General features: G+C 36.6%; 2 protein-coding genes across 9 annotated transcripts; one reads left to right on the top strand and one right to left on the bottom strand.

Annotated features, from left to right (window-relative positions):
* The first annotated feature begins 58 nt into the window (after positions 1 to 58).
* On the top strand, positions 59 to 17,406 carry LOC110817143 (Gag-Pol polyprotein/retrotransposon). Of its 5 annotated transcripts, XR_002540136.2 has the most exons (10): positions 59 to 137; positions 245 to 376; positions 784 to 835; positions 1,032 to 1,083; positions 2,470 to 2,565; positions 2,925 to 2,978; positions 3,051 to 3,116; positions 14,946 to 15,111; positions 16,807 to 16,885; positions 16,970 to 17,030. XR_002540136.2 is itself a non-coding variant. In XM_022045564.2 (9 exons), the coding sequence occupies exons 1-9, from the start codon at positions 84 to 86 to the stop codon at positions 17,045 to 17,047; spliced, it is 657 nt and encodes a 218-aa protein (XP_021901256.1). In that variant the 5' UTR covers positions 59 to 83; the 3' UTR covers positions 17,048 to 17,406. The 5 variants fall into 5 exon arrangements, 3 of the variants coding, with proteins under 3 accessions (XP_021901256.1, XP_021901255.1, XP_088066205.1); XR_002540137.2 differs by lacking the exons at positions 16,807 to 16,885; positions 16,970 to 17,030 and adding an exon at positions 15,228 to 15,478; XM_022045564.2 differs by lacking the exon at positions 14,946 to 15,111 and having other exon boundaries at positions 1,038 to 1,083; positions 16,970 to 17,406.
* Positions 17,407 to 17,643: 237 nt separating this feature from the next.
* SAC3C (SAC3/GANP/Nin1/mts3/eIF-3 p25 family) lies at positions 17,644 to 24,379 on the bottom strand. Of its 4 annotated transcripts, XM_088210076.1 has the most exons (11): positions 23,936 to 24,370; positions 23,300 to 23,400; positions 22,387 to 22,608; positions 21,033 to 21,251; positions 20,838 to 20,923; positions 20,507 to 20,603; positions 19,993 to 20,085; positions 19,751 to 19,907; positions 19,011 to 19,166; positions 18,101 to 18,181; positions 17,644 to 17,874 (listed from the first exon to the last, which is right to left on the bottom strand). In XM_088210076.1, exons 1-8 carry the CDS (start codon positions 24,276 to 24,278, stop codon positions 19,761 to 19,763), a joined length of 1,308 nt encoding a protein of 435 aa, XP_088066202.1. In that variant the 5' UTR covers positions 24,279 to 24,370; the 3' UTR covers positions 17,644 to 17,874; positions 18,101 to 18,181; positions 19,011 to 19,166; positions 19,751 to 19,760. The 4 variants fall into 4 exon arrangements, with proteins under 4 accessions (XP_088066202.1, XP_088066201.1, XP_088066204.1 ...); XM_088210075.1 differs by lacking the exon at positions 18,101 to 18,181; XM_088210078.1 differs by lacking the exons at positions 18,101 to 18,181; positions 22,387 to 22,608 and having other exon boundaries at positions 23,936 to 24,379.
* Positions 24,380 to 25,588: the final 1,209 nt, after the last annotated feature.

Genomic DNA, 25,588 nt, shown 5'->3' with positions numbered 1-25,588 from the left:
TCATAAAAAAAAAAAATTTATATTAAATACCTTGTTTCTTAATTCTGTTTCAGTTCCCCCCGGAGGCCTTATCTCTCATTCTCATGTCTCTTTCCCTCAAATTCTCCGGCCTTTTCTCATCTATTTGGCCGTACCTGGTAATCTCCTTCTTCAACTTCTTTCTTTATTACCTTCTCTAATGGCTTACTTTCTTTCTTCTTCTTCTTCTTCTCTCGGCTTTTAATTTATGGTCTGTTGGTTCAAGGGTTTCAGAGAGTTTTCCCATTTAAGAGTTTACAGCACTTGCAGACGCTCATACTCACCCCAACCGAAGAACTTCTTCGTTTATCAACTAAATCGTAGACCTATTTGCTCTATCAACTGCAGCAGCAATAATGTCAGTGACTTCAGTTTCTGTATTTTGTTTTTACCCATGCTAATATATAGAGAGAATTTTAAACAATTACTTTTTTGAAGAAGAAAAAAAATTGAAGAACATGCGGTTCAACATTTCCATTAAACTTATGTTTCAAGTGAATTTTATTTCCATTGCTTATCATGGCTATGGTTTTTAGCAAATGGACCTCTTTTGGTTGCGAATATTGGTTAATAGTTCGTTCCATCCCTTGCAATCACACACAGATATGCATTGGTTCCTTTTGCTCTTTATTTCATCTCATTGCTATTATTGGTTAATTCACATAAATAAGTTTTCCAGATTTCTTGGGTTTGTAAATTTGTTCATCATATTACTTGTTTGGCTTCTCCCTGAATTAAATTATATATTTTTTGGTGTATGGTTAGGATTATGGCGGTTCATCAGATGCTACTCACAGCTTCTCGCCTAATGACAAAGGTTTTCATTTTATCCCCAAAATTGGGTTTCCCAATTTTACAGTTTGTCCACCAAAAGCATATGTATAAACAGGGAAAATAAGTATACTGGATGTCCATTTTGTGTATATAGCCTTCAAATTTTTGAGAATTTATTGGATAATTTTTGTTTTATTCTGTATGCTTTAATCTCATTTGTGTTTTTGATTCTTTCCAAGGTTCAGATGAAAATACTAGAAGTGGCTGGCAAGGATCACTCTCATCTAAAGAGTACTTACCATTTGCCTTAAAATGTACTAGCATGAGCTCACACAAAATATGTGGGTCTAAATCTTCTTCGCTTCTCGTTATCTGGATTCAGGAAAAGGAGCATAATTTTCATTTAAGCATTAAAATTCAAGTATCCGTGGTTTCTTTCATTAGTAAAAAGATGATCATAAGGCTTTTGATAGTATGGTTCTATTATATTGTAACAAAGAAGAGAAGCAAAGGAGGACATGAGTTCTAGTCCTTCTTCCCTTTGCTTCTCTTTCTTAGGCACTCATCCTATTTTGAAGGTACAAGTCCTGAGAATCTGAGTTGGATCTCTTAGTATCTTCTTTCTCTTTGCTTCTCAGCCTCCTCCAGCTTTTATAACATTACTTAAGTCCTAGCATCTCATGACTGCACGTTATTTATTGTGGCCATTGGAAAACAGGAGCAGAGAGTGGATAAGCAACATTTGATTTAGTTTGACTACCCTTTTGTCTCCTTATTTTCCTTTTCTATAAGAAATATTTGCGGAGCTCTCCTTTTCTAGTTGATACCTTTAGCATGTACAAATGTGACTTGGGAAAAAGAAACCAAACTCTGCTTCCTATTTTTTTAAAAAAAATTTTCTTTTAGATCTTGCATTGAGCATTTTTTTTAGGACTTGAAATCTTCTCCAGCTGTGTTTTTCTTAAATGTACATGGTAAGATGAATTGTCATTATGAGTTGATCTGCATTCCTCATTCTAGGACACTCCTTGTTTCTCTTGGTGTTAACATTATAATGACTAATGAAAATGAAAAAGAGGGAAGAGTGGAGGGATAGTGAGGTGATGATTGTATGTTAGAAATCTTTGTATCTTCTTTTTATGGCTGTCACTAGACTAACTTGTTCATGAACAGTTCATGCTTGGCTTGAGCAGTTATGTTAGTAGGGCCAAGCTTGAATTGAAATTTAGCTCATTATATGGTCATTAGCTTTAATTAGCTAAACCTAAACTCACGGGAATTTGATTCCAAAACTCACGAAGGTCTCGAATTATAGTTAATCCTTGATATTATTTTGAAACTTACGAGTATACATCTACTTATGTTTCAGTGGTATATTTACTAGAACTTAACAAATGATCTAAAAACATTATTCATATTAATGCAAATCTGAGTGTACTGAAGCTCAAACTTGAACTTATTGCACTCATTTTCTTATTTAGCTTAAATCAAGCCAAATTTTAGGCTTGAAACAATCCCAAATCTAGTTCCAAGTTGAATCTGAGTCATGATATTGAGCTAAACTAAGCTCGTATACTTAAACTTGTGTTCTTAGTTTGTTTCTACTAATATTTTTTTTTTATTATCTTGGGCTTGTTTATGTATTTTTACCGTTAGGTTTCCTTAATCTACTTTCAGGGTTTTGATGAGATTGAGGAGATACGGAGTTGCTGGAATATTATCATATGGACTATTGAATACAGCTTATTATCTTACAACATTTCTTCTGGTATGGTGAGTTAAATATTATGAACATATATCTTTGATTGTTGAATAACCTAGAACAGAATGGAATTCATGCCTCAATCTTTAATTTACAGCCCTTGACTGTAGCTTAGATTTGAACGATGTGAAAGAATTCAAGCTTCTGCTTGTATTACATGTTCACCTGCATAAACCACAAACTCAATAAAGTAAATTTAAAGTAATTCATGATGACAATGGCTAAGTAATCAATATCATCAGGCACAATTGCCTCTCCAAGAATCAGTAATAGAATATATTGGGAGAAGCCTCCCAGACTCTGTAGCAACCATGTAGGTCATTCAGATTATATAGTTCATGTACTAAAAGAGAATGCATTTGAACCTTAGGTTTTTTGTTGCTCCAGTACCTGGAAGAATGGGTTATATTGCAGCTGTTGAAAGGTGACGTGTTTTCTTTTCAAATGTTTTTTTATGAGTTGCGACTATGAGTTCTGAAAATTTTTGTCCTTACAGATTTCTCAAGGTAATGGCCATGGTATGGGCTGGAAGCCAAGTTACCAAGCTTGTAAGAGCTGGAGGGTGAGTTGCTGGAACTCTTGGGGCCCCACTTAAGTTGAGATCTTATAAGTTGATATCTTAATGCATCATTAATTCGATTTAGAAAAGAAAACTTTAAGTTGTGGTGATGGAAAGTAAATAAATTCTGCTTTCTCATATTTCCTTTTGAAGCTTTTGAGTATGAGTTTGTTCAATGCTTACTTGGCTTTCATCATTAATACTACATGCATGTTTTAACTGAACATTCATCTTAGACCTATATCTGTTTGCTTGGGAATTTGGCTATAGATCTTCCTTTAATTGCTCATTAGTCAAATCATTAGCCTTTTTTGTTTGGTTGCCTTGTAGTTGGGGATCTTGATTTTCACCTGGTTGAACCTGGGATATCAAAGGCTGTTGATAAGGATTTTATGTTAAGTAGAATACTATATTATTTAGAGTTCTAATAATATAATTATATTTTATAATTAGAGTTCAAATAGAATAAGAATAACTACTCTATATATATCTTCTAAATGTAAACAAAACAAGAAATAAAAAATTAGAAATTTATTTTTTCTAAAAACTTCATGATATCAAACCGCCGGTAAAAGGCTGCAGCCGCACATTCGCAAACGTCGGTAAAAATTAAAGCCACACATTCGCAGGCGTCGATAAAAAGTGTAGCCGCACCTCCGAAAGCACTAGTAATAATATACAACTGCACGACCATAAGTGCTGGTAAAAAGTTGCAATCGCACATCCTCAAGTGCCAGTAAAAAGGTGCGGCCGTACATCTGGAGACGTTGGTAAAAATTATAGCCGCACATCTAGAAATGTTAGTAAAAAATTACACCCGCACATCAATAAATGCAGGTAAAAAAGGCCACATCATTACCTTTTTTCTGCGCATGTTCAGAGATTTGTCCGAAGAAGATGAGCCAAGCCGACTTTGAGCCGTTTTAGAGCTAAGTTTGAGTCGTTTTAGAACTAAACCCGAGTTGTTTAGAGCCGAACCAGATCTGCTTCCGTTTTTTGGCTCCTTGGTGCAGATAGAAGGTTCATTTTTCATTACTGGGTATTTTTTCTTCTTATTTTTAGTATTCTAAAATGACAGAAGTAAAAGAGTGAGTGTTACTAGTTTTGATAATTTTTCGTTGCAAATTAGTTGCGTAAAACTTGGTGGAACTAATTATCTTACTTAGTTGAGATCTTGTTTATTGTTCATCAAATCTAGAGGATTGCAGGGTTACATTACTAGTAAGATGAAGAAAACAGATGTTAGTAGTTTAAAATATAATAGATGAGATTCTGAGAGCTCATTGGTAATGTCATGACTCATAAATTTTATGCAACCTTATATTGTCAGAACATATCTGTTGCTTAACACTGCCAAAAAAATATAGAATGCAGCATCTCTTACATATTCACAGATGGATAATGACGTTTAGATTTATGAACTCTGGGATAAAGTTCATGGTACAAAGTAAGAAGAAATAACTATTTCTCAATATTTTTCTAAACTAAATAAATTATGGCAGGAGTTGGATTACTATCAAGATTTTCAAGTGGAGTGTCATGCGGATGGAGTTAAATTGATAGAAAAAGAGCAAATTTATAATTTTTTAGCTGATTTGAATACCGAATATGATCAAATACGGGTTTAAGTGCTTGGTAATGATCATTTTACTTCATTAGAACAAACTTATGCTTATATTTAGCAAGAAAATAGTAGAAGAAATATTATGCTTCACATTGCACCAGTTGAGAAAGCTGGATTAGTTGCTCAGTCTGATCAATTCAGATATATATAGAAATGTAACTATTGTGGCAAGCCAAGACACACTAGGAAAACTTGTTGAAAGTTGCATGAACGACCATTTAGAGGTCGGGGAGGAAGAAGAAGTGGAACCACAAGAGCTCAAGCAAATTTTGTTGAAGCTAGGGAAACACCTGGTTCACCATCCATTGGAGCCTTTTCCACAGAAAAAATTCAAAATGTGAAGCGGCTTTTGAGTCAACTTAACTCTCCATCAACTATTGGCACATCAAATATGGTAAAATTAGGTATTGTTCATTCTATTTCCACTCCTGATAATTGGATCATAAACTCTGGAGTTAACAGACGCATGACAGACTCTTCTAAAAAATTATTAACCTATTCTTCTTGTAAAGGGGATAATGTCCGTATAGCAAATGGGTCATACACCCCCGTGTCGGGAACAGGTTCCATTAATTGTATTTCTACTATTACACTGTCTTCAGTTTTACATGTGTATAGTTTTTCTGATAATATTTTATCTATAAGTGTCATATCTAGAGATCTTAACTGTAAAATTGAATTTTTTCCCGATCATTGCATCTTTCAAGATCTTCAAACCGGGAAGAGGATTAACACTAGTAGACTGTAAGATGACTTACATGTCTTGAATAGACATCTGAATTTAATTGGAAATCATGCAACCATTGAGAATAAAGAAGTCAATATGGAGATACTACAATGGCACACGATTGGGACATCCTTCCTTTTTTGTTTTAGAAAAATTATATCGTAAATTATTCAAAAGAACCTCTATGGAGTCTTTATTTTGTGATGCATGCGAACTTGCTAAACATAAGAGAAGCTCTTATCATTTAAGTAATAATAGATGTAACGACTCCGAAAATTTAAAGAAAATGTATGTATTAAAATGTTCTAAGTGCGGAAGCGAAATAAAAATTATGATTAACATCTCTTACACAATAACCAAAAACGTTTTCAACGTGTGAAAGAATAAACTAAGTAAGGTAAATACTAGTAATGAATGCTATAAATAAAACTATGAAATCCTTAGGCGTCTACTTGCCGTCTTCCTGCGGGACGGGCTCGGGAACCAAATCCTCCTGATATGAAATGGTTAAATAAGGAATGAACTACACTAGCCCAATAAAGACATCACACTATCTCACTGTCACAGAAGTAAAGGTTGGTAGAAAACAAAAAACGACCAATGGAGCATAATTTATAACAAACTCATTTATTAATAATAAAAACCTTTACTGTCCACTTAACTCGGTGAGTTTCGTGAAAATAACATATGAAAACAATAACATTATAACCATCATAAAATCATATACACTTTGTAACGTAACACATGTTATACTTTTGTACTTCAATAATCAGACAACAAATTTTCTCTTTTACTAGCCTACTAGTATCCATGGGGATCCATAGGGGGTCTCCGCTACACGTGAACCATTAACATTAATAACTTAATTACAGGGCCGTCTCTATACCCCGTCCGGTATGGGCGCCAAATCATAAAGTCTCCATACCCCTGTCCCGTATGAGAGATCATGTTCCCGGTAGGCTTTCCTACGGACCCGGTCCGTCCACCATCTCCCAAGATATCTAGTTAGGCTGTCGACATTATCTATTTATCAATTCACATACTTTTTTTTTTTGTCTCAATTATCCAATCAAATATAAACACGTAAAACAGTAATGAACATCAAACAAGACAACAACGGGTTCACGATAATTCAAACCATAATAAACGAAACCGTGGTTCATGCATACGAAACCATAAAATAAATACATCAGATACCATACTGCATTCTAAACTGTAAAATAAATCAATCAACAACTGACCGAAAAATACATCAGACTCGGGCTCCATTAGCAAACTTAATTAATTATACACAATTCATAAAATACCGTTTTATCATTTATTGAGTTTTAATACCGTGATAGAAAATAGGGTGAGAAATCTTTACATGTTTCGGGGTCTGAAATCGGCTTTACACCGCGCCTACGGGCAGTCCTTAGATTCTCTAAATTTTCTCCCGGGAACTGAAATACACTTCCGGTACCTGCACGTGTCCCCAAAAAATCTCAAATCAGACCCAGGGCCCTTTTGGTCAATATCGGAATTCCAGCACGGCGGCTCCGCCATGCTCCGGCGACGGCATCGTCGCACGCGGCGGCGATCTACCTCGGGTTGGCTGTTTTCGGCCAAACTTGCATTGGTTCCTGCGATAAAACAACCCTAGGGCCATCAGTGAGCCAAAAAATTACGAAAAATCATGACTTACCGGCGGCAGAGCTCTCGGGTGCGGCAGCTTCTCCGCCGCGAGTCGCGATTTGATGTTTTGCTCCGGTCAACCTATAGAGAAAAGGACGGTAATAGTGGTGTAAAAATTGCATCGAATGGGAACCGGGAAGGGCCTCATCGGAGGCAAAAATCAAGGGAAGTCGCGGCGGCGCCGCTGGACTTCGACGGTGTTTTCCAGCCGATTGGCCGGTGCTTTGGCTCCGATTTGGCCATAGGCGGATTCATCATCGAAAAACGAACCAATGAGATAAAATTTACCTCGTTTGGCGGTCGGAAAATCCTCCAGTGCGGCGGCAGGTGGCGGCAGCCGGCTCTTCCGGTGACTGGTTCTTCTTCTCTGGCGAGGGTATTGGCGGCTAGGGTTTAGGGTTGGGTGTGGATGAGGTTATTTATAACCTTTCTCTTTTAATCTCAGCCGTCCATCACGATTTAATTTGGGCCGTCCGATCGCGATTAAAATGGGAATAAATATGGGTCGTCCATCGCGATGCGATCTAGGCCGTCCGTGCGTGATTCAATCTGGGTCGTCCGCACGCGTGAGATCTGGACCGTTCGATCGCGTGCACACGGATCGCCCACATGGCTTCGTCCCGCGTCAGCTTCCTTGCCACGCAGTGTGTTCTGGTTAGCCGGGGTTGCTGACTGGGCTGCTGACGTGGCACAACTTTTCTAAATTGCGTTTTGACCTCCAGTTTTCGATTTTCTTTTCAAAAACACTCTCAGAATTCAAATTTTCACCCATTTTTTCCAAAATCAATTTCAATTAAATTCCAAAAATAATTTTACTCTATTTTATTTTATTTTATTTTATTCTATTAAATTAAATTAAAACCTTATAAATTAAATATTAAAATAGAATAAAATTAAACAAAAATTCTAATAAAAATTAAAATATATTAAATACTAAAAATACAATTTTTTGGGTGTTACAACTCTCTCCCTCTTAAAGAAATTTGGTCCCCCAAATTTGCCTCTTACTCTTGGTCGAACAAATGGGGATACTGGACTCTAAAGTCTGATTCTAGTTCCCAGGTAGCCTCCCTTGGCGTGTAGTTCTGCCACACGACCTTTACAAATGATATTTCTCAGTTGCGGAGTATCCTATTCTTTCGGTCCATGATACCGATTGGTACTTCTTCATATGATAAGTCATCTTGGAGTGGAAGCGGTTCATGAGCCAAGACATGAGAGGGGTCCGAGTTGTACTTACGTAGCATGGATACGTGGAACACATTGTGGACCTTGGAGAGCTCTGGAGGCAGTGTTAGTCTGTAGGCAGCAATACCAATCCTGTCTAAGACTTCAAAATGTCCAATAAATCAGGGGTTCAGTTTTCTCTTCCTGCCGAACCTACTAATTCCCTTGAAATGAGTGACCTTAAGAAACACCCGGTCGCCTTTCTCAAACGCTAGATCTCTCCTCCGGGTGTCCGCATAACTCTTCTGCCTACTCTGAGCCGTCTGAATGTTCTTTCTGATTTTAATTATTTTAGACGTGATCTCCTCTACCAACTCCGGGCCGAACAATCTTCTATCGCCCATTTCTTCCCAACAAATCGGTGATCTGCATGGGCGCCCATATAACGCCTCATACGGAGCCATGCCGATACTCGCTCGGTAGCTGTTGTTGTAGGCAAACTCTATTAGGGGTAGATGGTCGTCCCAATAGCCCCCAGAGTCAAGGACATAAGCTTGAAGCATATTCTCAAGTGTACGAATTGTCCTTTCTGATTGTCCATCAGTCTAAGGATGGAAGACAGTACTGAGAGACAGTTTTGTTCCCATGCCTTGCTGAAAACTACTCTAAAACCGAGAAGTGAACCTAGGGTCCCTGTCGGATACCACTGTCACTGGAACTCCATGCAATCTGACTATTTTCCGAAAATACATTCTTGTCAACTTGTCCAAGGGGTCGGTCATCCTGATGGCCAAGAAGTAGGAAGATTTGGTAAACCGGTCAACAATTACCCAGATGGCGTCATGTCCTGAATGTGCCTTGGGTAATCCCGTCACGAAGTCCATGGTGATGTGTTCCCACTTCCACTCCGGGATCGGTAAAGGTTGAAGTAGCCCACCTGGGCGTTGTTGCTCTGCCTTGACCTGCTGACATACTAAGCATTTAGATACAAAGTCGGCTATGTCTCTCTTCATCCCATTCTACCAAAACCGGGGTCGCATGTTTTGGTACATTTTGGTGCTTTCGGGATGCATGACAAACTTTGAGCTGTGGGACTCTGTCATGATGTCTCTCTTTAACTCGCTGTCGTCTAGAACACACACTCTGTCTTGGAACCGGAGTAACCCATCGACAGATACTCGGAATTATGAGCTTGCTCCCTGTTCTGTATCAATCTTGCAGGCTACTAGGGCGGGGTCGACTGACTGGGCTTCTCTTATTCTCTGGATTAACTCAGGCTGGACTGTCAAGCGACCCAAACATGTGACTCTCCTCAGGTCCTGAAGTCGAACCTGTTGTGTGGCCCCAATTTGCCTGCATTCTGAAACCATCAAATGGGCTAAGATACTTGTACTTTTCCTGCTGAGAGCATCTGGTACCACGTTACTCTTACCCGGATGGTATAAGATATCACAATTATACTCTTTAAGGAGTTCCATCCACCTTCTCTGGCGCATGTTGAGATCCTTCTGAGTGAATATGTGTTTCAAACTTTTATGATCGGTATAGATCTGAAAGGTCTCTCCGTATAAGTAGTGGCGCCAGGTTTTCAAGGCGTGTATGATTGTGGCAAGCTCCAAGTCATGGGTGGGATAATTCTTCTCATTATTCTTTAACTGTCTGGACCCATATACTATGACCTTCTCATGCTGCATCAGGACACACAGGACACAACCCAGGCCTAGATAGGAGGCATCACTATAAACTGTATATCTCCCCGATCCACTCGGTAAAGACAGCACGGGTGCAGTAGTCAGCCGTTTCTTTAATTCTGAAAAACTTCTTTTGCAGTCCTCATTCTACTCAAACTTGACATTCTTCTTAGTGAGTTGGGTTAAAGGAGCTACTAGGCTGGAGAATCCTTCAACGAACCTGTGGTAATAACCTGTCATCTCCAGGAAGCTCCGGATTTTCTTAACTGATGTCAACTTCTCCCAGCCAAGTACCGCTTCAACCTTTTCGGGATTCACTAATACTCCTTCCTTCGATATGATGTGTCTTAGGAAGGCGGTCTGCTCAAGTCAGAATCCTCACTTACTCAACTTTGCATATAACTTCTTTTTTCGGAGGACCTGCAAGACTTGGGCAAGATGGTGAGCATGTTATTCTCTGCTTTTTGAGTAGACTAAGATGTCATCGATGAACACGATATCAAATTGATCCAAGAACTCTCTGAAGACCTTGTTCATCATATCCATAAAGATTGTCGGGGCGTTGGTTAGCCCAAATGGCATGACCAGGAACTCATAGTGTCCGTACCTGGTTCGAAAGGTCGTCTGGGGGATGTCTTCTGTTCTTATCTTCACCTGATGGTAACCTGATCGCAGGTCTATTTTGGAGAAGACCTGCGCACCCTGCAACTGATCGAAGAGGTCATCAATTCTGGGAAGGGGATATTTGTTCTTGATTGTAACCTTATTCAATCCTCTGTAATCAATACGCAATCTCAATGTTCCATCTCTCTTCCTTGTAAAAGTGACTCCGGCACTCCAGGGGGACACACTATGTCTAATAAAACTACTGTCTTGCAATTCAGTGATCTGTTTCCTCAGCTTTTCCATCTCAATGCGGCTCATGCGGTAAGGAGCAACCGAAATGGGCTGGGTGTCTGGCTGTAGGTTTATAGTGAACTCGACTTCCCTGTCCACTGGCAGTCCGGGTAGTTCGTCCGGAAACACATCTGGAAAGTCTCGGACTACCAGAATCTCTTGGATACAAATTTCCTTCTTGGGCTTGCCTAGTTAGAGAAAATAGCAAGATTAAAGTACTAGAAAATTAAGGAAACTTGCCATCAAGGAATAAATACTAAATTATTTTATTAATTTGTAAATGGCTCATCATTGGGAGGATTAAATACAATTTTCTTGTTAAAGTAATCTATGGTGGCGTGATATGCTGTTAGCCAATCCATTTATAAGATTACATCAAAATCCCCCGTGTCTAAACCTATCAGGTCTACACTTAGTTTCCTATTTGCTATCTCCATGGCACAAACCCTGTAGACAACTTTCCCTAATAGTGTTTCACCCCCTGCAGGAGATATAAACAACATTGAATCAAGTTTATTAGGTGATACATTAAGTTTGGATGCAAAAACATGTGAAACAAATAAATGCGATGCACCAGTGTCAAATAAAACATGAGCAATATGGTCACAGATAGTGTACATACCATGTACCACGTCCGGGTCGGCGTCGGCATCCTGGTAGGTGAGGTTGTAAACCTTGCCCTGAAAAGGAGGTCTTCCTTGGTTCTGGTTTTTCGGACACTCTCTCGCATAGTGCTGACCACTACCACATATGCGACAGGTGTTGTTGAGGCGGTAGCATGGTCGGTCCCCGTGATCCCTGCCACAGTGCTGGCAAATCTTTCCACGTGCTACCCCTGGAGCCTGAGGAGGGGCCTAGATCACTGGTCTAGGCCTCTTATTTGGTTGGACCGGCGCAGTAGGTGCTGGTCTGCGGGGTGGAGCTGAGGGTTGGTGACTCCCTGCTGACTGAGGATGGGTGTTGAAACTCCTCTCCACAATTTGCGGCTTTGTTAGAACTGCTGAGTATGTCTTGAGCTCCAGTACCAATAAGTGTTGCTTGATCTCTAGGCGGAGGCCCCACTGGAATCTTCTGGCCTTCCTACCCTCATCCATCAATGTCTCCGGAGAGTATCGGCCCAGCTCTAGGAACTTACAAGCATATTCCGATACCGTCATGTTTCCCTAGACCAACTGAACAAACTCCATCTCCTTCAGGTGTCGGATGTGCTCAGGGAGATACTCCGCATGGAAGGCCGCTAAGAACTGCTCCCAAGTGGCTGGTGTAGGCAGGGTGGTCTGCTTGAGCTCCCACCAACGACCTGCTTCCCCTACCAACATGTAGGAAGCAAGGGCAGCTCTCTACCCGGGAACCACTCCCAAGGTCTTGAAAGCTCTCTTAGTCTCCGCCAACCAGTACTGGGCATCTTCGAAAGATGATCCCCCTGCAAAAGTGGAAGAGTTCAATTTCCTGTACCTCTCTATGTAGTCTGGGTCGATCAAGGAATGAGCTGGGTCCCGTGGAAGAGGGACTGGGTCCGGCTGGGGATAGACTGGGGGGCCCTGTGGTGCCACCTGCTGATATGGTGGGAGCACCGGATTGTACTGTGGTGGTGCCGGGCAGTACGGTGGCTGGGGCACCGGTTCATACTGCGGCGGTGGTGCCGGGTGGTACTGTGGTGGAGCAGGCTCGTGCCAGGGTGGCTCGGGATCCGCTTGCTGTAGTGGTGGCTCAACCTGTGGTAGTGGGGGAGGTTCGGGTAACTCCCTTCTCTCCTCTCGACCTTGCTGGGCGGCCATGATCCTTTCCAGCATCTCAAATATTCTGTCCACATCTTCCCGAAGCGAATCATCTTCGGTTGCTCGATTTAGTAGGGGTCTTCCTCTCCTCAATTCTTTGCACCTACATTTCACAAGGAAGAGTTGAGTAATGATTTATCGGTGGGTATTTCTCTAAGCATTATTGTGTAAGGGATGAGTCCAAAGAACGCGGCTCTGATACCAACTGTAACGACCCCGGAAATTTAAAGAAAATGTATGTATTAAAAAGTTCTAAGTGCGAAAGCGAAATAAAAATTCTGATTAACATCTCTTACACAATAACCAAAAACGTCTTCAACGTGTGAAAAAATAAACCAACTAAGGTAAATACTAGTAATGAATGCTATAAATAAAATTATGAAATCCTTAGGCGTCTACTCGCCGTCTTCCTGCGGGACGGGCTCGGGAACTAAATCCTCCTGATGTGAAATGGTTAAATAAGGAATTGAGTTACACTAGCCCAGTAAAAATATCACACTATCTCACAGTCACAGAAGTAAAGGTTGGTAGAAAACAAAAAACGACCAATTGAGCATAATTTATAACAAACTCATTTATTAATAATAAAAACCTTTACTGTCCACTTACCTCAGTGAGTTTCGTGAAAATAACATATGAAAACAATAACATTATAACCATCATAAAATCATATACACTTTGTAACGTAACACATGTTATACTTTTGTACTTTAATAATCAGACAACAAATTTCCTCTTTTACCAGCCTACTAGTATCCATGGGGATCCATAGGGGGTCCCCGCTACACGTGAACCATTAACATTAATAACTTAATTGCAGGACTGTCCCCATACCCCGTCCGGTATGGGCGTCTAAAAACCATGAACTTCAATATCCTGTCCGGTATGAGGGTGAAACGAGCCGTCCCCATACCCCGTCCAGTATGGGCGCCAAATCATAAAGTTTCCATACCCCGTCCGGTATGAGAGATCACGTTCCCGGTAGGGTTCCCTACGGACCCGGTCCGTCCACCATCTCTCAGGATATCTAGTTAGGCTGTCGACATTATCCAGTTATCAATTCACATACATTTTCTTTAAATTTTCGGGGTCGTTATTCAAAAGAACCTCTATGAAGTCTTTATTTTGTGATGCATGCGAACTTGCTAAACATAAGAGGAGCTCTTATCATTTAAGTAATAATAGAAGTATTGATCCTTTTAAGACTATTCACTCTGACGTGTGGGAAACTACTCAGAATACCTCTCTTTTTGCTCATTGATGGTTTGTTATCTTTATTGACTGTTGTACTATATTAATATGGATTTATCTGTTAAAAGCAAAAAGTGATGTATTTTCATATTTTCAATCTTTTCACAAAATGATATGTACACAGTTTTGTACTAAAATTAAGATTCTGTGAACTGACAATGGTACAGAATATATGGATAGTAGGTTCCGTGCCTACTTGGAGTCAAATGAAATAATTCATCAAACAAGTTGTGCCTACACCAATGAACAAAATGGGATTGCTGAAAGAAAAAATAGACACATACTATAGGTAGATCGGTCATTAATATTCACCATGAATCTACCAAAGAGTTACTAGGGAGATGCAGTTCTCTCAGTTGTGTATTTTATCAATAGAATGTCTTTGCGGATCCTGAATTTTAAAAGTCTTATGGAGGTTTTGTAAGGAAAAAATTCCTACATTGTTCCCTCAAAAATGTTTGGATGTGTGTACTTTGTTCATGCTATAAATGTGGGTACACTATAATCTAGAGTTCTTAAGTGTGTATTTGTTGGATATTCTTCTACCCAAAAAGGTTATAAGTGTTATTATCCATCATTTAGAAAATACTTTATAACTATGGATGTTATCTTTAGGGAGAATGAGTCTTACTTCAACTCAAACTCAACACCTCTTCAGGGGGAGAGTGAGAAAGAAGAAGTGATACCTAATTGGGTAAGATTGATAATTATATTCAGGGGGAGAATTCTATTACAGAAAATAATGTTAGACATCTAGATAAATTAGACTTGAAAATGTATTCAATGAGAGAGAAGTCTGAAAAAGTCATTATGCAGTATGTCCCAGGTCAAAAATCTTCTTTGGTTTTAGAAGATACTGGTAAGTTATCTTTCTCTTATGATTTATCAGATAAACTTATTGTTATTAGAAAGGGAACGAGAACTTGTACTAAGCACCCTATATCTAACTTTGTTTCCTATGACTCTATATCTCTCTCCTATAGAGCATTTGTCTTGTCTGTTTTCTCTGTGTTTATTCTACAGGATTGGAGAGAAGCTCTAAAAGATCCGAAGTGGAAGAAAGTCATGATTGAATAAATGAGAGCATTGACAAAAAATGAAACATGGGAACTTGTTTCACATCTACAGGGAAAAAAGATGGTTGCAAATGGGTCACTGTAAAACACAAAGTAGACGGATCGATCGAAAGGTATAAAGCTAGATGAGTGACTAAAGGATTTACTCAAATCTATGGGATTGACTATCAGGAGACATTTGCACCTGTTGCGAAGATGAACACAATTATGATACTTTTGTCTTGCACAGCTAATCTTGATTGGAATTTACAACAGTTTGATGTAAAAAATGCATTCCTCCATGAAGACTTAGAAAAAGAGGTGTACATGAAAATTTCACATGGATTTGAAGATGAGAGGATGCAAGGAAAAGTTTGTCAATTAAACAAGGCTTTATATGGATTAAAGCAGTCTTCAAGAGCATAGTTTGAACAGTTTAGAACAGTTATAATCTCTTTTGGATATCAACAAAGTAATACAGATCGTACCTTATTTATTAAACATTGTGAGGGTAAAGTCATTTTTCTCATTGTTTATGTGGATAATATTGTGGTGACTGGAGATGATACAAAGGAGATGACTCAGTTGAAGGAACTTATTGCTCAAGAGTTTGAAATAAAAGATTTAGAAACATTGCGATATTTTTTGGGGATTGAAGTTGGCAGATCCAATAAGGGAATCTTCATTTTTCAAAGGAACTATATCCTAAACTTATTAGAAGAGACTGGTATGATGGGTTGTAAGCCGGCAGAATCACCTATTGAGAGCAACCACAAATTGCAAGCAAGTAGTGGTACATTAGTTGACTTGGGAAGATACCAGAGATTAGTTGGAAGACTTATTTATCTCTCACATACCAGACCCGATATAGCATATGCAGTTAGTCTTATGAGCCATTACATGCATGATCCTCGTGACACTCATTTACATGTTATTTTCCGCATATTACAATACTTAAAGTCTGTACCAGAAAAAGGTCTGTTTTTTTTTAAGTATGGTCACCTTAAAATATAAGCATTTACAGATGCCGATTGGGCTGGTTCTCTAGATGATAGAAGATCACTTACAGATTACTGCACACTTGTAGGAGGCAACTTAGTCACATGGAAAAGTAAAAAATAAAGTGTGATTGCTCGCTTCAGTGTTAAGGCAGAATATAGAGCAATGTCTCAAAGAGTATGTGAAGTACTATAGTTGCAAAAGCTAATGGGGGAGTTAAAACTACTTAAAAATGAAAAACTCTGTGTTTTGTGACAATAAAGCAACAATTAACATTGTTTATAATTCAGTTCAATATGACAGAATAAAACACATTGAGATTGATCGACACTTTATAAAAGAGAAAGTGGTTGGTGGTTCTCTATGTTTATATCATGTATCTTCTGGCGACCAAGTGGCTGACATTTTCACTAAAGAACTATGTAACAAATCTCTTCAGAATTTGATTTGCAAGTTGGGCATGTGTGATATTTTTGCGTCAACTTGAGGAGAGTATTGATAAAAATTTTATGTTAAGTAAAATACTATATTATTTAGAATTGTAATAGTATAATTATATCCTATAATTAGAATTTAAATAAAATAAAGATAACTATTCTATATATATTTTTTAAATGTAAATAAAATAAGAAATAAAAAATTTTAAATTTATTTTCTATAAAAATTTCAAAGACATAAGTGAAGAGATAGTACCAATTGAGCTAAATGTTACTGTCGAAGTATAAGCTTGTTACCTTTGTTGCTGCTCATATGCCAAGAGCGTTATGTTTCCATCATGTGCAGTCAACTTAAATTTCTGAAAAGATGCTTTATTTTTCTTGTTATTGCAGGGCCCTTGCGCTTGCACCTGTCGTTGATAGAGGATTGTCATGGTTCACTGTCAAATTTAAATTTGAATCTCAGGGAAAAGTAAGCTCCACTAGAAACTTCAAAATCTTCATGTGTTTTTTTGACTCAATTCTCAAGCATCTGCTTTGATTTTGGCCATTGCAGGCTTTCATGGTGGTTGTGGGATTCTGTTTTGGACTGGCTCTTCTGCTGTTTCTGGTTGTTACACTGCTTTGGGCATGAAACTGACTTGCTTGGTTTTCCTTTGACTGATAGCGAAGAACTAGAAAAGCAGACATGCATGCTTCTCTGTGTAGAAGTTAGTGCTCAAGACTTTCTTTTCCCAAGTTCTTGTGGGCATTGAAAATTTTTCTTGCAACTATATCATGAAATAAAAATGGTCTCGCATAAAAATTTTTAGGTGATTTGATGACACAAAAAAAATAACAAATTAATGTTTGATTTGTTCCCTCACCGTTTAGAATCACTAACACTTGTTTTAAGAAAAGAATCACTCAGATTATGAGTATGCTGGAAGTACATAAGTTATTTCGTAACATTGAGAACAAATGAATAAACTCTTGAGTTATATCTTTTATTCATATTATTTCTAATTTAAATTGCTATATTCCAACTATAAATTTTATAAAGTTAAATAGAATTTGCAATGGAATTTGTAACTTGCACCTCTATTCAGAAATTATTCAGAATAAAATAATATTGCTCATACTTAACCCTGAGTATGCAAAATAATTTGTGCCAAGAAATTCCACAAGGAGTAATTCTCTTGTTTAGGACATCACCCTAAAAATTTGGAGACTTGTATTTAATGAAGTCAATGGCAGAAATGGCATAAGTTACCTTAATGCAAATTACACGAGAATCTGTACAATCCAAGGGGAATTTTACAGCAATTCATCACCTTTAAAAAGAGTGGATTCTACTTAGCCTTTCTAATATACAGAGAACAAAGCTGCTACAAGCCAACATTATATACAGTTAAGCATTAAATGATCCAACAGTCTTGCGAGTTCAAAGATTATATCATCAAAGACAAACGGCACTTTCCCCTGCAAATACAAATGCAAAATTTTAAACTTTTGATCCTAATAAAATGCACAAAATGATATGAATAGATAAATGTGTGTGTACATCTGCGTGAGTATTCTTAATCAAGGAGCCATTCAAGCAGGCCAAAAAGGGTAGTACAGCGCAAATTTAAAGAATGTAGTTATGAGCAACACGATTACAGTTCTACAAGCAAAAATTAAACGAAGATAAGGCATGTAAACAAACCTTGCAACATTAGGCTCAATTAAAAATGCATAGCATACATTATTTCTCATTAAAATTTAATTGAGTACTGGTTTGTTATACCTGTAAAGGTCAAAATATGAAGACTTCAGATTAAAAAAGAAAAATTATCTAAGGAATATAGAATTAAACTATGATAATACTAGGTGGGAATATCAAGAACCAACACCTACTTACGCTTCCAATTGAGATAATATGCATCTTCTAAATATCAATCACACCATCCGTTAAAATGTTGGGTTAAAAGTTACCAACATTTGAGTGCATTATAATAATCTAGGGCAGCAGCAGTTACTACTGCTTTTGCAGGTGTTACTGCAGCCACTGAAACTTTGGGGACCTTAGTGCAATAACTATTATTACTTATGGTAAAATTTTATACAAGAATGACAATGCCGTATTTTGCCAGATAGTTTATTCACAGATACTAATAGGGGATGCACTTTGATGTTTTTTTAAAAATTCGAAGTGCACTGGGTCTTCTTTCGCTACAGTAGATATTACTGATCCCAAACTTATAAGTATTTTGTTTACCGGTATTTCTCTTTACTGTAGGGAAGGCTTAGGAATCCAAATAGATGCTTACTTTCTTTGGTAAGATGGAAAGTTTCTCTTCTACTCGTGCATCACCAGATCAGTGCTTTATTTACACATTATTCTTTGTTCTCTCAAGAATAATTTAGTCATTTTGTCATAATTAAAATAGTAAGGTGCATCACCTTATTATTTTAAAATATATATATATATTAAGGTGGAAATCACTAAATATGCTCAGTGATCTTTTAAGTTCCTCAGTTAAACTTGAATTAATGCTATTGAAGGCCTCACAGAATTTAAAATGTAGAAGATGGAAAAAGAAAAGGCATAGTGAAATGACTGAAGAGCTAGCTACCTGATAGAATTGATGATAACTCATTGAAAATGCTTGATTTGAGCCACTGAAGTCATTTTTATCTTCAATAGTTGCTTCTGCTTTTTAAGAATCCTGTATGCTGTGCTATAACTTGAACTTGATCTAATTCCTAGATTACATCAGAGACATTGAATTCTGAAAGCAAGCCAGACAAAAAGTGAAGATTGGTTAAAACAAAAAGGAAATACAAAATGAGCTAACACTACTTGGAACAAGGAATCAACATTAAAGTCATACAACTCGGAACTACGTAAATGCAACAGTTCTATTGGAGCAGGTATAAAATTTTACAAGTCTCTGAAATCACAAAGAAAATACTAAAAGATAGATAATGATCTTAACCCTACTAGTTACTTCATTGTCACATATTTTGCTAGATCGCAGGTTTTAACTTCCATAATCTAACCGTAATCAAATGAGATAAATCTTAAAAAGGAGCCAAATTGGCTGTCTAGGAATTCTTGTACCTACGAGACTAATATAGATTTATACATTTAAGATAGATTCTTTTGTTCGCAAGTGGATAAATTGCTGGGAAGAGCAGAGTAAGTTCTCGAGTATACTGTGCTTGTTAACCAGGGAAAGAAGTAAAGGATGGACCGTATAGGTTCCAACTCCAAATTCCATCCCCCACAGAAACACAAATATAGAGTAGGAACCATGATTCCATTTTAAGGAGGAAAACTGACAATGAAAAACTAAAATATCGTAAGACTTACTTCTTAATCACTAAAGGCCAGGAAAGCTATAGCTTTTAAGAAACTCTTCCTTTGGATGGTGAAAAGTTGTTTGCTTCATGGGTAAAAATTTGTTTCCAGCATCATCATTGCATGTCTCAAGACCACATGCACCACAAAAGGATTCCACATCTGATTCCTGACAAGATCAAATGAAGCTTCTAAAACTCACAAGTATAGTAAACACAGGAGATATAAATACATTTCATCTACTCCAAACATACATGCATCATTAAGAGCTTGGATAGCTGTGTGAGAGGATATGGATGAAGTTTATAGCCAACACCGTTTATACATGACATGGCCAGCACCCGAAACTTTAAAACAAAAGAAAAGGAAACAAACAAGAAATAGCATTAGGTATTCATTTCCATGAAGAAAATAACTCAGTTATACCATTGGCAGATGCCTCTAAGCTAGCAGTGACAATATCAACATAAAACAATTTGGCACTGATCTCCAAATTGAAATCAAATTATCAAAATAAACAGGGAAAAGGCATTAGAAGAAGTAAGAGAGCAACAGAAACAACTGAGCCCCTCATCTCTAGCATACTTCCTACCCAATTAAATTTGGACTCCCATTTCTCTAATGCTAAGTTAAGATAATCTGGGGTTGCTTACCTGACCTATCGGTCAGACCCCTCTCTATTTTGGGGTAGATGGAACCATGGACATCTAACATCAAAAAAGAAATAATCTTTCAAATACTAGATGAACCCAAAACTGATGTTATTACCTCGTTTATGTATGATTCAACAATGCAGGACTGTAAATATGATGCCTCAGAAGCTATAATACAGAAAAATTGCTTATAGTTACCCATCCTGTACAATCTGTGACCAAAAACAAAGAATCTCTCAGTTTTAATTTAATTTGATATAGACACTATATATAATAATACAATATATATATATATATAACGTAGCTCAAAGAAAGTATAAGAATCTATTGCTTGACCTACTATCTCAAAAACTTAAAAGTATAGGCATGAACCAAGGTTAATATCTATATTCAACAGAGAAAATGAATCTCAGAAGCAAGTGGAATCTTTGATATTGATGGGTTACCGTAAAACTTTCCGGGCAAAACACATTTCTTTGGACTTCATAATTGAAGAAGGCAAATGACGAAACCACAAATTGAGTGACTCCCCCTGCAGATAATGAAACAAATTTGCTTTATATATATTTAGGATGCAGCAAATTCTGCAAATAAGGATGAACAAAAATAATGTCACAACAGTAATGAAATTGAAAAACAACCATTGGCTGGCAGGAAAAATCAAGGTGAAGAAGAACATAAAACGAATGGAACTCAGCTTCATTCCCAGAAACAGAATTCAAATCTCTAGTTACTTCATACAGATTATACAATGATGTCAAGGCCTTGGTGAGCTGCTCCATATTGAGGTGGTGCATGGAAGAAATATTTGAGCCACTACATCTCCGAATCCTATGGATTGATATGACATAAAACTTAACCTGCATCATAAGAAATATAAGTACCAGAAAATCAGATGAAGTTTAAGCACCTGAATCAATTAAACCTTCTAAAAACAAAATAATTAATAGCAGATTACTTATTCATACATGCCTAGAATGCAAATTCAAAAAGTAACCTTCAATTATTGGGAAATCCAAATACAATAAGATATAAATTTTGAGGTAACATTGGCAAGGAATAATCATAATTCTTTGTTATTACTATACATGTGGACAAAGCCAATGATTTGAGGCTACTGTCTAATACATAGGAAGTGACCACAACATCTATTGGTGCATCAACTATCCCTTAAAGAGGCTGGAATCATTGTGGTTCCAGAAACTTGCTACGCTGATTGTTGACTGCATTATATAATGGATAAGTAAAATACTAGGGAAGAGAAAAATAACCACAATATCCAAGGGTGTGTAGTGCAATATTTACTTCAACTCTGGATAGCATCTTACAAAAAGTTGATAAAACGTGAGACTTCTATATCCCCTTGGTTCAAGAAAATTAATAAAGAAAAAGAAAAAAGAGAAAACATGGTGGAAATGAGTAATGGCAATGAAACAGACTGTTGAAATTTACGTCTTTGCCTCAAGCATATGCAAAATTGCATCCAAAAAATACCTATAACATGATCATAAGGTAACACATGCATTATATATACAAAAAAAAGGTAAGAGTATTTCAATGTTTACCAAAATGCAAACGTGATATTTGCGTTACTTGAGGTATTATCCATTTAACATTTGGCCACAAAATGTTAGGATGGACTTAATATAAAACCTCAAAAATTACAGTTTGTATATTCCTCTGTCTTTTAAAGGCTCTAATATTTCTCTCTTTTCACCATGAGTAAAATATGTTGCATAAGTGTCTCAAAGCATATTAAAGAAAACAAGTTTAGGTAGCGGAACTGATCCTTTTGCTAATGGTAGTGATAAAGGCTCTTCTACCCCTACTTACGAAGTATACATAAAAATAAAGAAAGAAAGAGAATCCAACCATAATAGCATGAATTATAAAACTGAACCTCATGATAGACAATTAATAAACTAGTCTACTTTTTTTCCAAGATGTACTTTCTGTTTTAGAAAAGAAAGAAAGGCAATTATATGAGAAAAATACCATTTCCTCATACATATAGATTGCTTTATCATTAACAATATTCTGCATGCTAAGATCCTGCCTTATGGATCTTGTCCTATCAAAGATGAACTCATGAATCACTTCAAAAGGATGTTCCTCAGAATCCAGAAACCCTAAAAGGTAGCTAATAGTTTTCTCCAGTACTGGGAGAGGCCGCACATCTGAAAGCTGTATATGCTTGGCTGATATATTTCTGCAGAACTAGTAAGAGTAAGAAAAATGTGAATCAGTTCCATCATGTAAAGGATTTATCTGTTACAATGGCTTAAGCAGAAATTTAAGGATTCCTTATTACAAATTAAGCATCAAGAACATATACGACTACCAACAAGAATTATGATGCTCCAACAGAAAAAACCAAAGTATTGGCTTCCAGAAAGTGAAAGAGAGAATGAAACATGTTTTGTTTGCTATTATAGTCTGTACGTCAAACAAGACCAGAAACGAGTGAAACTTTACCACAAAGAAGCTAGGAGACTAAGGTTGACACTCAATATTAAAGCAGTCAAACACACACATAACTGTATATACCAATTCCCTGTGGTATTAGTTTCTCCTTTGGATGCTTGATCAGTGGAATTTTATTATAGAAGTCAGATTTTCCAGGAGATAAGAGTAGACTAGAGAGTATAATAGTAACAGTGCGGGAAGAAAATGATGTCACTGGAGGCTGCGGACATAAGATAAGTACAGGGAGAAATTCATAATGATTTATGAGTAACAAATGGGAAATAGTATTGGCAAAGATTCCAAATAAGGAAAAAGTAAAACAAGATTAAATATACAGCAAAATGACTTGGAAAAGAATGTTTTTTTGAAGCAGTGTACAACCAAAGCCAGTTCCAGAAGGTAAAATAGACATAAAATATAGAGATGTAAGAACTGAGTCTACCTTTTTGATAGCCAGGTCTTCTGATGTTTTCCTCGGATTCCCGTTCAACCTCTCAAACACAGACAGATCCCCCAGCCGCTCGCGTTGGAGCCTTTCACCCTCTACAAATCGCAAAACCAAAAATCATATAAAGGATACATATTAAGATACGGTAAAGGCTAAAAATCCCTTAGCTGCTTTACAATTTCATTGCTAACTCTGTTTTTGGATTCATCTTCACTACCTCTTCCTCACAGAAACTTCTACACACAAAAACACGCATGAACATGCACACAAGCAGATAAAGGTTTAAATACGAACATGCATACTCCTTTTGCAATCTTGGGCAGAAAGAGAAGACCTAGAGTGAGATAACTACTATCTGGAGCATAGTAAATGAAATCAAACCCAAACAGACTACTTCAATCACCGAAGCTGACTCACTAAAGTTTAGCCAATAACAGAAGTGACTCGCCAATAGTTCATCGTGGTAAGCCATATTAACACAATACTCACATCCACAATTGACGATTTCTTTGAACCAGCCATAAAATAACTCACCTCTAATTCTCCCTTTTACTCAGCAACCAAACAACAGATGTAAAAATTGAAAAAGAAAATTACAAAGTAGATTATAAGGCAAGTGAATGCCCGTACCTGGGCACATAAAGGGGCAGGTTCCAACTATACAAGAAACACAAGTTGATTTTTTTTCTTCTACTAGTATATCTGGTTTTTGTTTGAATCCAGGTTTCCGTTCAGAGATTGAATCGGAAATGCCTGAAAAGCGAGCGGCGTTGACAGGTCTGGTAGAAGGGGTAAAGCTTGAATTCCCGGTGATCTCCGATGGAACTGATGAGGTCCTGCGATAACTTGTTGAAGTGGCAAAAGAAGAGGATGAGGAAGAACTTCGTCGTGGTTGAGAGCGACGATGATGGTGGGTTCCGTCCATGGCTGCAGAACAAAGAGTGGTTAGAGGATCGGATCCTCTTTGGTGCATGACAAAGTTATATAATTAGAAATGATAAATAAAAGTATTAAATTGATGGTTTTATTTTTAAATAACAAATTTCAGACAGACAGAAATGTTATTAAAAATTTTGTAGAAAAAATTAATGAAATGAAAAGTGATTATTTATAACATAACGTAAAATAACTTTCAAATATATGAATAGAGTTTCATATTATTTATGTCATACATAGATATTAATTATAATATAATATAATCTTCATACATATAATAAATACAATTTGTCTCAGAAGAAAATTGTGTATCACTCATCTAGCTAAGCAGTCATTAGTAGTATCATAATAATTTGTTTTCAATCAACATAAATAGTAAAAAATGAAATAATTACATTAAAAAGTAAATAATTAAAGTATAAGAAATATTACAGATTATATAAATTAGAAATTAATTTGAAGTACTTTTTCCTTCAAATTAGATACCTTGTTATAATATTTGTAATGAAATTAAGATAATCAAAACATTAATATTAGAAGACAGTTGTTTGGAATGTCATAGTTGGGCACTTGAGTGCATGTTTTGAATAATTTCTTAAATCCATGAAATTATAAAATTCAAGAAAATCAGATATTAAAAATAGTTATATGACGAATAAAATTCAATGAATTAAAATTTTATATTCAAATCTCCATAATTTACCACATTCACATAATTATCTTCAAAATTAATGTGATAGAGTTGAAATACTCATATAACTTTAGTAAAATGTAAGCTATAGCTCCAAATGATAAATATTTAAAAGCTCTTAACTTTTTATTATTATTGTTGTTGTTATTATTATTTAAATGTGCCTTAATTTTTTATTTGAGTGCATTTTTGCAATGGCTTGGTCAAAAAGACAAGATTTAAGGATTGTATGGATTTTTAAGTTCACAATTGAAGAAATTTGAAATGTTTTAAGGTTATATGAATTTAGGGTTTTTGCAATTTTAGAATTTAGGGCTTGGTAAAAAAAGTTTGGAATAAAAAATTATGTGAACTTTTAAAATAACTAAATTTCATTAAAATACCTATAAGCTCTTTTTTTTTTAAAAGCTAATTTTATTGTGAACGTATATAGCCTTTTCAATATTCTTAAAATTCAAAAAGGTTTCTCAATAAAACAATAAACTACAACTAAATAACTCAATATATAAAATTTTGAAATGAAGTTCCAAATGCATATTTCAAACAAATTTTCTTCCAAAGCCACATAAATTTTCAAGAAATATGTAATGCACTAACACTATAGAGTTTAACTCTAATTTAATTTCTAATAATGATTCTCATATTTATATATTCAT

This window comes from Carica papaya, chromosome 8, assembly GCF_054855325.1.
Source record: "Carica papaya isolate Zhongbai chromosome 8, ASM5485532v1, whole genome shotgun sequence".
Taxonomy (NCBI): Eukaryota; Viridiplantae; Streptophyta; class Magnoliopsida; order Brassicales; family Caricaceae; genus Carica; species Carica papaya.
This window is presented reverse-complemented; position numbering and strand designations above follow the sequence as displayed.